The sequence below is a fragment of the Ranitomeya imitator genome, chromosome 6 (assembly GCF_032444005.1).
Source record: "Ranitomeya imitator isolate aRanImi1 chromosome 6, aRanImi1.pri, whole genome shotgun sequence".
Classification (NCBI taxonomy): Eukaryota; Metazoa; Chordata; class Amphibia; order Anura; family Dendrobatidae; genus Ranitomeya; species Ranitomeya imitator.
Window position 1 is genome coordinate 529,576,348 of NC_091287.1, and position 14,010 is coordinate 529,590,357.

Below are 14,010 nucleotides of genomic sequence, written 5' to 3' on the forward strand. Positions count from 1 at the left end.
CGGGATGAAAAAAATGTGTGTGTACAGATTGGTGACATCTTGTATTTTTTGATGGGTTAAAAGGGTTTTTCTGGCACCGTTTGCTTCAGGATTGGGAAGTGAGTAGTGCTGACATCCTACCATCAAAGTGAACAAAGGCACCGGCATGACACTGTAGTTACCGTACCAATCATGCATCTGTCCACATGTGAATGCAGCTCACCTCCCAATGCGGAAGTACCGTAAACACTACGGTATAAAGGGAACCTGACAGCTGATACATGCTACCGTAATCCACAGACAGCATGTATCAGACACTGGCTGTATGATCTACCGTACCGAAAGCCAGGTATGGTATGCTTCACTCTGAAATGCTACGGCGTTTCAGAGAAAAACACACTGTACCGTACCTTTGGCTTTTCCCCTCCTGCTGCCAATCACTGACAGGTCTCTTCCTGTATGCGCACGCAGAAAGAAAATTGTCACTCATTGGGAGCAGATGGGGAGAAGCGGCTGGGGACCTGTCTGACTAGTCTTTAGGTGTCTTTTAAAGTACGGGTTGTTCAATGCATAGTCAGCATGTACAGTATTAGCGTAACAATGGGCTGTATGACTTTAGCCACTTTTTTTTCCTCTGAAATGCTGTGGCATTTCAGAGAAAAAAAGTGGCTAAAATCATACAGCTTGCTGCTACTCTAATGCACGCTGCCTACGCATTGGACAGCCTACGGTATATTTAGAAAACATCACCTTTAATACCGTATGTCATAGGTGCCATTTATTGTACGGTATGTTTCCACGTTCATTCAGGAAACGCAGTGCTTTGGAGGCAGCGGATGCCCCGCTCCACCCAAAGCATCACCCCCTGTTGTATGCGTGGTGATTCCAAATGTGTTACCGTAATTAAGCACATGTGGAAGCACCACATCGTATTCATTGACTGGTATATACGATATCTTGCGGAGACGCAGCGTTTCCGCAAGATAGACATGCTGCAGTCTATAGAGACGCGCTGCATGTCCGGATACACAGGGCCGCCGTATGCGGCCCTGCACGCATAGTGGAGATGGGATTTCATAAAATCCCCTCCACTATGCTGTAACATCTGGACGATGCGGATTGGACGCTGTGGATGTACACAGCTTCCAATCCACAGCAAATCTGGATGTATTACAGTATGCCACATGGAAACAGGCCCTAACTCCCGACATGCAGCTCCTGTAACATGCTGGGAGTTAGGCTAGGTTCACATTGCGTTAATGGGTGTCCGCTAGCGGACTTCGTTACATGGCGAAATTGTCGCAATTAGCGCCATGTAACGGGTCCGTTAGCGCACCCATTGACAGCAATGTGCTAACGGGTCGCCAACGCATCGCTAGCGCGTGCCATTTTCGGCACGCGCTAGCGATGTCCCGTTATTTTCAGACGGACCTTGGACGCTGCAAGCAGCGTCAGGGGTCCGTTCCTTGCTAGCGCAGATCGGGCATCTGCGCTAGCGGGATCGGCAAACGCGATCCCTAAAGTGACATTGCGTTAGTGCAATCCGCTAGCGCTATGCGCTAAACGGATTGCCCTAACGCAATGTGAACCTAGCCTTAGAGTTCATGAGTGTGAGTGTTTTGGTGTACGGTAACTTTTTTTTTTAACTTTTAATGAAAATTACCGTGAAGGGAAGTCGTTCTCCTATCCAGATCACGAGCCGCAGTGACAGTAGCTGATGAGACAGGGCCAGTACGTCACTGCAGCACGTGACCGGATGTGAGACCAGCTCCTACTTCCTGTTGCCAATTCAGTACAGCGGCTGCACTAAGACCTCCAGGACAGACTCCGCCGACAGACCTCAGCGACTTCGCCGGCGGCTCCGCCATAGCCGCTGCACCGGACTCCGCCGGCGGCTCCGGCTGGTGGCTCCCGCAGTGGCCGCTACACAGACTCCGCCGGCGGCTCCCCCACTGCCGGCGGCTCCGGCTGGGCCGCTGCATTGCAGGGCCACTCCGGACAGACCTCCGCCGGCGGCTCCGGCTGCTGGTTCCCGCAGTGGCCGCTACACAGACTCCGCCGGCGGCTCCCCCACTGCCGGCAGCTCCGGCTGGGCCGCTGCATTGCAGGGCCACTCCGGACAGACCTCCGCCGGCGGCTCCGGCTGCTGGCTCCCGCAGTGGCCGCTACACAGACTCCTCCGGCGGCTCCCCCACTGCCGGCGGCTCCCCCACTGCCGGCGGCTCCGGCTGGGCCGCTGCATTGCGGTCGTAGTGGCCACTCTAGACAGACCTCCGCCGGCGGCTCCGGCTGGTGGCTCCCGCAGTGGCCGCTCCGAACAGAGCTCCGTGACTCCACCGCTGGCGGCTCTGGCAGGGCCGCTCCACTGTCGGCGGCTCAGGGAGTTGCTGTAACACCGCCGGCGGCTCCCGCAGTGGCCGCTCCACCGCCGGCGGCTTTGGCAGCGCTGACAGACCTCCGTCCCAGCTCCTGCGAACCCCATCTAAAAGGTACATTCCATCTATAAGACGCACCCTCATTTCCCCCCCTGAATTTGAGGGGGGAAAAGTGCGTCTTATAGTCGGCAAAATACGGTATGTTGGCCCATTCCTCCATGCAGATCTCCTCTAGAGCAGCAATGTTTTGGGCCTGTCACTGGGCAACATGTACATTCAACTTCATCCAAAGGTTTTCTATGGAGTTGAGATCTGGAGACTGGCTAGGCCACTCCAGGACCTTCATATGCTTCTTACGAAGCCACTCCTTCGTTGCCCTGGCGCTGTGCTTGGGATCATTATCATGCTGAAAGACCCATCCACGTTTCATCTTCAATGCCCTTGCTGATGGGAGGAGGTTTGCACTCAAAATCTACATGGCCCCATTCATTCTTTCATGTAGACTGATCAGTCATCCTGGTCCGTTGGTAGAGAAACAGCCCCAAAGCATGATGTTGCCACCCCCATGCATCACAGTAGTTATGTTGTTCTTCGGATGCACACTGCCATTCTTTCCTCCCCTTTTTTCAAGAGCCATATCTTTTTCAGTTTTCCACTGACATAAATAGCCATTTGAGGATTTGCGGAATGAGTTGTAGTTTTGAATGACACCATTAAATAGTTACAATGCTTTGTGTGGTTGAAAAAAGACTCTCCTACATTAAGTTAAACTGAGGGATGGGAATGAATGCAGGCAAATTTAGGTACAACCACAATGCATGAAACAGTCTGCCTTAAAAGAGAAGATTTTTTTCCTCCTGATCCAAGTGTGTTGATTGATTCGATCAACATTCAGAAAAAAAAACATTTTATAAATGTACATAAGAATTTCTGTTATTTTCTTTAAACAAGATTGTAAGCTTTTTACAAACCATTGATGGTTCCCGCTGTGACCAGCTCTTGCGATAGACTATTCAAAATATTAATAGTTCTTATAGTAAAGAAAGCCTGTCTCCTCTGCAGATTGTACCTTTCTTTTTCTAAGTGGAGGGAGTGCCCTCTTGTCTTTTGAGAGATTTTACACTAGACAGCATATTGTTTGTGTAAGCGATTTATAATAATAATAATAATAATCTTTATATATATATATAGCGCCAACATATTCCGCAGTGCTTTACAGTTCAAGGCCGGCTTCACACTCGCGAGTTTTACGGACGTAAGAGAGGTGCAGAAAATACGGATTGCACACGGTACAATGCATCTCTATGGCCAAGCTTCTATCTGCCGTATTTTACGGTTCCGTATTATACGGTCTTCTACGGCCGTAGAAAATCGCAGCATGCTGCGTTTGTCACCGTATTGCGCAAAAAAATCGCCAATGAAAGTCTATGGGGGCGAGAAATATACGGATTACACACGGACCAACAGTGTGACTTGCGTAAAATACGCCAGACATCTCCAGACATCGCCAGGTGCAAGGAATTGAGCCAAGCCCTCAATCATGAAACTCAGACATGCTAATTAGCTCAAAAAGCCACACAGACATCCCGGAAGTCTGGTGCTCGCCTCCACAGAGTTCCAAGCAGCATGGCAAACATCATCAATGTTGATATGCTCCTCATCCTGGTCCAAGAAATATGGGACCAGAGGGATCCCAACTACTCCAACCGGGCCAGGAAAGAGGCAGCTTGGAGGGCCATCTGTGGGCTACTATTCCCTGATTATGCCCAACGGCCACGTGCGGAGCAGACAAGTCTATGTAAGTACACTCATGTATTCACAAGATTTAACTTTAAAAGATGCTTTCCCTACATGATTACTTGAGCAATCATTTTTATCTTTATATGTCATTTATGGCCTTATTTGTCATTTTCTAAAGCTGAGGAACATGCCAAAGTGTTTCTGGACATAGTTCATGTTGATCTTGCCCTGCTAAATATTTTCTTGGCCTCATACCCCGTCCAGAGGGTTGTTGTCCCTTGTCTTATTTTTAGATATTTTTGAGCATTATTCTCATTATAGCACAAGTCATTTTCCTTTCCTATCCTAGCATATCTTACCTAATGTATGTTTGCAAGAACAGGGTTCTCTCCCCTCTCTACCAGTCTGATACTGTCAAGTTCTTAACTGTGGGCGATATATAGACCTCTGCATGTAACCCCTTTATCATCTGACTCACCATGGAAATTATTGTGCTATAGCCACTTTTTGCTTTAACAATACAAATATGTCTGACAACTGGACTAAGCTATGTTCAGAATGATATAGAACATTATTTGTGCCCTTGTAATTGCAGTGGATGATGTTATGACAAGATGGCGCAGCATCCGGGACCAATACCGGCGGGAAAGACAGCAGCGGGCTAGGAGTGGGTCAGCAGCCCCACTGAAGAAGAGGAAGTATATATATTACGACCGTCTTTCCTTTTTGGATGCCAGTATGGATCTTAGGCAGTAAGTACAAACCACTCTAGACATTTGTAATGTAACTAAATTTTTATTTTTTTTGTGGATTAGGGTTATGACATTGCAAGTTCCATGTAAGGATGTGTCAATATAGTGCCAACAATAATGTAAACAAGCATAAATTCCAAAAGTGTCCTGGAGGAGAGAGGACCCTGGCCGCCAAGCATCCCAAGATTCAACAAGGGATGGGTGAGAATGTAGTATGCGAGTTTAGAGATGTTCAGGCAGTGTTTTGTGGTATGGGTTGTTACTGCATGGTATCTTATTGTTTGAAGAGGTGGTTGTGCCTGGTTTTTGTGTAGCTTGAAATGGTATGCCACATTATGATGTGTCGTGATAGTGTTTGTTACATTTGTGGGGCTCTACAAGACAAATCTTGGATATTCTTGTGTGAATATGAGATAATAGGGGAGTAGAGAAGGAGATGTTGTGTTTTTTTTTTTTTGTTTGTTTTATTTTAATATTGCACACCGATGTCTAATTAAACAATGTCAAAATAAAAATTTTATTTGATTGTTTTCTTTACAGAACACAGTCAAACCTCACAGAGAGGGAAACCGGATCAGAATCAGACCCTATCATTGATCCTGTAAGTGTGGAGGAAGAGGTTGCAGGACCATCTGTGGCTGCATCAGGATCCATCATTGAGGACCCATCAGCAGCATCATCACTGCAGGCAGCAGCAAGTGATGAAGATGCTGCACCATCACCCTCAGCAGCACATGTACCAAGGCCTGTGGAACATGGGCACAGCAGCAGCCCTACAGGCCCACTGGTGTCATCCCCACAGGCAGCTGGGCCTTTACGGAGATCCCGGCGAAGGAGAGAGCTTGAAGGCAGAAGAAGTGAAGTTGATGCTGGGGTCCTCAACTATTTGGCCAGGGCAGCCACAGATGATGGCGAGGAGGCCTTTGCCCGCAGCCTTGCCCAATACCTTAGACCCCTTCCCCGTGAGGTGAGGCTACGTGTCAGAGGGTGTATGCAAATCCTGATTGATTTAAGCACCCCTCCAAATAACCCCTATGAGGTTTTTGAATACCTGGAGCGAAGGCAGCTTGGCCAAACAAACCTCTTGCGCCTTCAATTCCCTCAACAGGAGCCAAATCAATCAGGATTTGCTGCACCTACTCCACGTATGCCTCCCCTTCAACCCCTCCCATCCCAAAATCTACAAAGGCCATTAGAGTACCAAATGGCAGGCTTCAACCCCCAATCCCAATATGGCCACTTCTCCAGACACAGTGATGTTGGCTGGTCCCAACCTGGGTTTGGACAACATGGCCATTTTGGGTTGGGGTATGATGCAAGGCAATCTGTACCTCAGCATGATGCCCAGAGCCAAATGGCTTTTGGTCAACACACATCTGGCCAATATGGACGAGGCCAGTATTCTGGGCCGCAAGCCACTGCATCCTCACAGGATGAACTGCCATCGGCCCAACAAAGGCCACCAGACCAGGACCCAGAGCTGCCAACATCTCCCCCACCAACTTACAGGGATCTGTAATTTAGTTTTGTTTTTTGTGTTTTGTTTTGGTAGCTGGCTACCATGTTAATGTTGTGTTTTCAAAACATTTCCACTTTGTTGTGGATCCTTGGTATAAAGCAACCCATAAAAAAGGCTTCTCAAAACCATATGGCAAAAATATGGGGTTAACAACCAAAAAAAAAGGGTTGCAAAGTTAGTAAAAAGTTTACAAAAAAGACAATTGATGTTTGTAGACTAATCATTTTTGCATCACACACATATTCAGAAAACAGAAACATATGGTAATTAAGGAAAAAAACACACACAGTACGTTTTCAGTGGTTGATAATAATATATTACAAAAACATATCTTTAAAATAACAAAAATCACAACTGAGAAACAGCATAATCTTGCCAGGGAGTAGAACCCTGAGGAGAAACAAAATAATTGGTCAAAACATCCCTAACTTTGATACCAGAAAGGGGACGGCGCGGAGGTGGGCCATGTGGCGTTGGACTACTGACACTACGCAACATGTGTTTATCATTACCATCTGAGAAGCAATCATGTATGCGGGTATAGTTGTGCAAAATTACAGATGCTTTGATTACTTCATTGACTGTAGCCTCACTGAGCTGCATGGCAGTCTGTAGGACACGCCATTTGGCCACCAGAATACCAAAGGTGCACTCCACCAGTCTGCGCGCCCTAGAAAGGCGCAAATTAAATATCCTCCGACGGTGGTCCAGGTTGCGCCGGGGATAAGGCCTCATGACGTGTCTGGTGAGTTGGAAGGCCTCATCTCCAACAAAAAAAAAAGGCAGTGCTTCTGCAGTGGAGCCTGGGAGTTGTTGTGGTGGTGGGAGGTCTAACTGGTTTTCACCTAGCCGCCGACCCATTATAGACGAATTGAAAACCCTAGAGTCTCCAGTTCGTCCATAGGCCCCAATATCTACAATTATAAACCTGTAGTTACTGTCAACTACAGCTAACAGAACTACAGAGAAGAACTGCTTATAGTTGTAGAATTGGGAGCCAGAGTTCGGCGGCTTACGTACCCTAATATGTTTCCCATCCACCGCTCCAATGCAGTTTGGGAAGTCACATCTGTAAGTGAAACAAACACAATAAATTAGGTTTGTTTCAAGAGTGCACACAAAACATGAATAAGCACAATCATATTTGCATTTGTGGCCTACTAAATTAACACTGAAATGGGAAAAATGGCCTTAAGGGGCTGAAATATAACAGTTACGTCACGTTGTCACATCTGCTTTGGCCTTAATGTACACATATTATGGGTAAAAATTTAAAAAATAAGAAACATTTATAAAAAAAGATCATCAACATACAGTATGTGAGGATGGAGAATACATACCGTAACGTGAGGAGAAGACGCTCCTCAGCAGAGATGGCTTTGCGCAGCCTTGTGTCCTGAAATGTTATTCCTGGGCGTAATATCTCCAACAATCTGTCAAAGGTTTGTATAGACATGCGACAGTACAGATAAAACTTGTCTGGATGTTCCCGCAGAGCTGTATATAGCCGATGAAAATGGCCTTTAGTGAGGCGTTTAGTCAGAAGAGGATGCACCCACATTCTTCTGCTCCTCCTTCGCGGATCCACAATCACAGGGTATGGGTGCCCAAACCGACGAGACAATAGCCAGTTAAACAAAACACGCTGCGTTGGGGTGAACTGCAGGTGGTCAGACATGGTCCAAATGTTACAACAACACTCCAACAGTTGCAAAACCACAAAATGACCATATGGGAGTGAGACACATGTTGTAGAGGCCTTAAATAGGGTTGCTGAGGGTAATTTAAATCAATTTCATCCGCAAAAACCGTTATATGTCCATTTTGTCAGGTTGCGTGAAAAATACGCATTACGGTGGGCATACGGATTACATACGCAACATTACATGCGCAAAATACGCGACCACACCTTGCCTACGGAGTTCTTACGGACCACCGTATTTCTAATTTTGGAGCGTATTACGGCCGTAAAATACGGACCGTATTTTTCAACGCTGAGTGTGAGGCCGGCCTAACAGTTTCAAACACAACAGTCATAAGTAACAACGTTAGCAACACAATAATTAAAGCACAATAAGACGACCCTGCTCGTGAGATTTTACAATCTACAATGTGTACTTGTACAAGTTTATCACGTTCCCCCTAAGGCTACTTTCACACTAGCGTCGGAATCTCCCCGTCGCAATGCGGCGGGCAGAGATTCCGAAGCTAGCGTTTAACGCACTGCACAACGGGTGCAGCGGATGCATTTCTCCGGCGCATCCGCTGCCCCATTGTGAGGTGCGGGGAGGTGGGGGCGGAGTTCCGGCCGCGCATGCGCGGTCGGAAAAAGCGGTTCGTCAGGAGCAAAAAAACGTTACATATAACGTTTTTTGCTCCCGGCGGTCCACCACAACACGGCGCAACCGTCGCACGACGGTTGCGACGTGTGGCAAAGCGTCGCAATGCGTTGCTAATGTTAATCTATGGGGCAAAAACGCATCCTGTAAACAACTTTGCAGGATGCGTTTTTTGCCATAAACGACGCATTGCGACGTCTGGAAAAAAACACCAGTGTGAAAGTAGTCTTAGATGTCTCTTCTCAAGAAATGTGAATATAATTATTTTAATCTTTCTAATTAAGATCCTCCATGCCCAAGTTTTGTGGCTCTTTGAACTTTCTCCAACTCCAGGGAATCCTTTATATGTAATGGAATAGTCCCCAGAACTGAGCTGCATATTCCACATGAGGTCACACTAATGCTTTGAAAAGTGGTAGTATTACGTCCTTGTGTCGCAGGTCCATGCCTCATTTAATATACAGATGTAGCCAAGCTCAAACTATACAAAAAACTTAGTTGTCAAATATAATTTTTGCGGTTTGATTTCCCACAACAGTGGAATATGTGTTCTGTTAACTATGACGATATCTGTATGACAGTATCCCACTGACCATAAAAGCTGCTGATTGATATTGTATTATACTATTTAGTCTGTGAGCAACAAGTGCACTCAGATCCTTTTCTACAAGTGACTCTTCTAGTTTTACTCTCCCTAAAACTTATGAAGCCCTTATTTTATTAGCTTCCATGTGCATAAATTTACATTTCTCCACATTGAACCAAATCTGCCTTGTGGATGCACACTCAGTTTCATCAAGTCAGCATGTAACTTATGAAGATATTCCATAAACTGCATACATATATATAGGCATTTTTTTCATTTTAAAAATTACAAAAAGAAAAATGGTCTGATGCAAAAGATTTGGTACCCTTGCAGATTTTTGTGCTCAGATAACTTTGACCTAGGTTTCAGACCTTAACTAGCCTGTTAGAGTTATGGCTTGTTCACTATCATTGTCAGGAAAGGCTATGTGGTGCACATTTCCCAGCTTCCTCTAACCTTGTGCCAAAAAACGACATCCATGGGTTCTTCTAAGTAGCTGCCTATCACTCTGAAGATGAAAATGGTGGAGGCCCACAAACCAGGAGAAGGCTATAAAAGACAGCAAAGCGTTTTGAAGCTGACCTTTCCTCAGTTTAAAATGTAATTAAGAAATGGCAGTTAATAAAAACAATGGAGGTCAAGATAAGGTCTGGAAGACCAAGCAACATTTCAGTGAGAGCTGCTTATAGGATTGCTGAAGATTCAAATTGACTGCAAAAGACCTTAAGAAAGATTTCACAGACTCTGGAGTTGTTGTACATAGTTCTACTGTTTAGACACACCTGCACAAATATGGCCTTCATGGAAGTCATCAGAAGAAAATCTCTCCTGCATCCTCACCATAAAATTCAGCATAAAAAGTCTGCAAATGAGCTCTTTGGTCACAATGATCAACGTGTGGAGAAAAAACCACAGCATTTCAGGAAAAGAACACCTTGCCAACAATTAACCATGGGAGTGGATCAGTCATGCTTTGTGGTTGTGTTGCTACCAATGACATGGGGAACAATTCACAGATAGAGGGAAGAATTCAATGAAATTGCAACAAATTATTGATGCAAACAATGCTATCTATAAAAAAGCTTAAATTAAAGAGGATGGCTTCTACAAATGGATAATGATCCTAAACACAAGTCAAAATAGACCTCAAAATGAGCAAGCTGAATGTGTTACAATGGCCCTCACAGTCCCCTGATCTGAACATCATTGAAAATCTGTGGCTAGACCTCAAAATAGCAGTGCATGCAAGACGACCCAGGAATCTCATAGAACTGGAAGAATTTTCCAAGGAAGAATGAATGAAAATCCCTTAAACATGAATTGAAAGCTCTTGCCTGGCTACAAAAAGTCTTTACAAGCTGTGATACTTTCAAAAGGGGGTACTACTAGGTACTAGCTATTCAGGGTGCCAAAACATTTGCATCTGCCCAATATTATTTTTGCAATTTTTAAAGTGTAAAAGATGAAAATATTTATATTTCTTGCCTAAAATACTAAGGAAATGTGTCACTTTTAACTTTAGGCCTTTTAGAGATCCCTTCAACTTCAACTTTTACATGCCACTGACCTATTATGTGGGACAGGTTTAAATGTCTTGGCAACATACAGAAAATACTATATATACAGCAACCCTTCTGTCAAGGTTTCGTCTCCCCTCTTAATAATTATAAATCAGACTGATCATTGTGATGCCGCAATTATTATATGTTTTGCATAACTCCCCTGTTTGGCTCCCATTGAGTAGATTCTGCAGGATAAAATCATTATTCGGTGAGTTAGTGTGGGGTATGAAGAGTCCGAGAATCAAACAGGAAGTATTGAAGAGGCTAAAAGATGAAGGAAGGCTTGCCCTGCCTAACTCCTGGATATATTTCTTGTCTGCGCAACATCTCAGGGGATGGGGGAAATAGGTCTGAGAAGGGACAGGCTAAGGCTACTTTCACACTTCAGTCTTTTGTTGTCAGTTAGGTCCAACATCGTTGACGGATCCGTCAAATTTGTTGAGAAAACGGTTCTAACGGATCCGTTTTTTTGACGGATCAGCTGCCCTGATCCGTTAAAAAACCGGATCCGTTAGAACCGTTGCGACCGTTTTCCCATCCGTTGTAACCGTTTTTTGACGGATCAGTTTTTAAAAAAGGGAGGATCTCAATGTGATTGGCTACTGGAAAACTATATATACTGTGTATTGACACCACATCTTTGAAAGGTTGTAGAGAAAGTGGCAGAGATGGAAGGAGTACTGGCGAACATTATGAAGATATCTGCGGATTTTACTTTTGAGGCAAATCGGTTGGCAGCCATCGTTCGAGACAAGGAGGAAGAAAAAATGTGCATCCTGCGGAGGCTGTGGATCCATCCCATCACAGCCCAACGCATGACCCATGGTGTTTATTCCACTTTACATTGAACTGAGGGAAAACCCTCAGAAGTTCTTCAACTATGTGAGGATGAAAGCGGAAAATTTTGAAATTTTATTGGGCCATGTGGAAGATTCTATACGGAGACGAGACACCCAGATGCGCTTCTCCATATCACCAGCGGAGCGTCTCATGGTGACTATTCGGTAAGTTATTTATTTTTTTAAATGATTCTCAGTCATCAGACTTATAACTGTAATGTTGTTTTTTGACGTTTTTATTAATTATTGTCTTTTCCTTTTGTTAACAGATTCCTTGCAACTGGAGTCGTTCTCATCCCTACATTTTCAGTTTCGGCTTGGGATATCCACCATCTCAGGGATCATCAGAGAGACTTGCCAGGCATTGTGGGAGTGCCTACAAGCGGAATATATTCCAGAGCCATCACAGGAGAGGTGGCTGGAGATTGCACAAAATTTTCAACAAATATGCCAGTTCCCAAATTGTGTCGGAGCAGTCGATGGGAAGCACATAAGGATCGTCAAACCTTCTGGCTCTGCATCACAGTTTTACAACTACAAGAAGTACTTCTCAACTGTATTGATGGCCATAGCCGACGCACACTGCAAGTTCATCGCTGTGGATATCGGTACGTATGAACGCGCAAATGACTCACAGATCTTTAAAAGTTCACCAATGGGCGTCGTTTGTATGGAGAGACATTTGACTTTCCGCCCCCTAGACCTCTCCCTGGAACCACCGGTCCACCATTACCATTTGTTTGCGTTGGAGATGATGCCTTCCAGCTTTCCCCACATTTGCTGAAACCCTTTGGAAGTAGTGGACTGACCCAGAGGAAGAAAATTTTTAATTACCGCTTAATCAGAGCACGAAGAGTTGTGGAATGTGCTTTTGGCATCTTAACTGCTAAATGGAGAATCCTACTAACTGCAATTAAACTGCAGACTGAAACTGTCGATGATGTGGTGAAGGCTTGCGTGGTACTTCACAATTTTGTTTTATCAAAAGAACAAGTTTCCCTGGAGGATAATGTGTCAGAAAGCACCTTGCGGGATTACCACAACACAAGTTTTCGCAGTCCAGTAGCAGTCTCCAGAATGCGGGACAATTTTGCAGACTACTTCATGTCTCCTCCAGGATCAGTTGACTGGCAGTATGAAATGGTTTAATTTTTTTTTTCACACTTGTAAAAATACCATTTTTTGTTTGGTTACAAAACCTTGTACTTTAACCTTGCAGTATTGTATGTTTTGAACTGGTACCCTTTAAACTTTTTCTACTGTTACTATTACCATAACCTTGGTGGCTTTAATACATTTAAAAAAAAAAAAAAGAAATACAATCAAATTGTTTTTAAACCAAAAAAAGTTTATTTATTATGTACATTACAGATTTTCATAATTTTGGGTGGAGATAGTAGCGGAGGTGCTGACAGGGCAGACCACGTCGAGATGGGGGGACAGGACATCACGGGGAGGAACAGAAGTGGAATGGGTGGTGAAAACATGAGGTTGGGTAGAGAGTTGAGGTGCAGATGTGGTTTGTGAGAGGTATGAAGGTGTTGGTGGGATCAGTAACGGGAGGACGGACGGGAGGATAGACGGTGGTTTGAGAGGGGAAAGGTGTAGAAACATGAAGGGTAGGTAGAGGGGTTTGGGACATCACCTGCACTAGAGCAGTGTGGCAGCCTTGCATCACATGCATCTGCAGGTCAGGAGTTAAGATTTTCCATGTGCCTGAGGACCGACTGAAAAAAAACAGTGTCTTGGTGACTGGTTTGCCTCTGATTGCATTCTATCCAGATGACTGCTGAGTTCAAGTATGCTTTTGTTAAGCATATTGTACCCAGGAGACGTTTGCTCACTCAAAAGCTTGACGGCACTGTGGAAGGATGCATTCAGCTGCAAAAAGTCCTGCCACCCTCTATGCTGTCTATGCAAGACAGCATAGAGGGTGGCAGGACTTCGTGTCCCTCCTTTTTTGCACATAGGCACTTTATCTCCATGCACAAGCAAGTCCCCTGAAGAATTGGCTTGGATGAAACGCGTTGGGACGGACTATACAGGGAGAGTGCAGGGCATGTTTATACAGGGGTAGCTGTGGACTGCCCTTGTAAAAGCAGGAGCTTTGGGGATAGCTTACTGATAGCCCCATAGGGACTGACATAGGGACTGTCGTCTCCTTTATTTTCCGGATCATCCTCTGACCAGAGACTATCCGGTGCTCCTGTGCCCACATCTTGCAACCGGTGAGATTGTTCCTTTTACATTATTTATATAGCCACCAGTAGCACTGTTTATATCATATGCTACTACCGATGGTATTTTTATTGTCTGTTC

General features: G+C 45.0%; 1 protein-coding gene across 1 annotated transcript; it reads left to right on the forward strand.

The window, feature by feature from the left end:
* Positions 1-4,039: 4,039 nt before the first annotated feature.
* On the forward strand, positions 4,040-6,551 carry LOC138643113 (uncharacterized). Its single transcript, XM_069731867.1, has 3 exons — positions 4,040-4,152; positions 4,690-4,846; positions 5,387-6,551. The coding sequence occupies exons 2-3, from the start codon at positions 4,701-4,703 to the stop codon at positions 6,363-6,365; spliced, it is 1,125 nt and encodes a 374-aa protein (XP_069587968.1). The 5' UTR covers positions 4,040-4,152; positions 4,690-4,700; the 3' UTR covers positions 6,366-6,551.
* Positions 6,552-14,010: the final 7,459 nt, after the last annotated feature.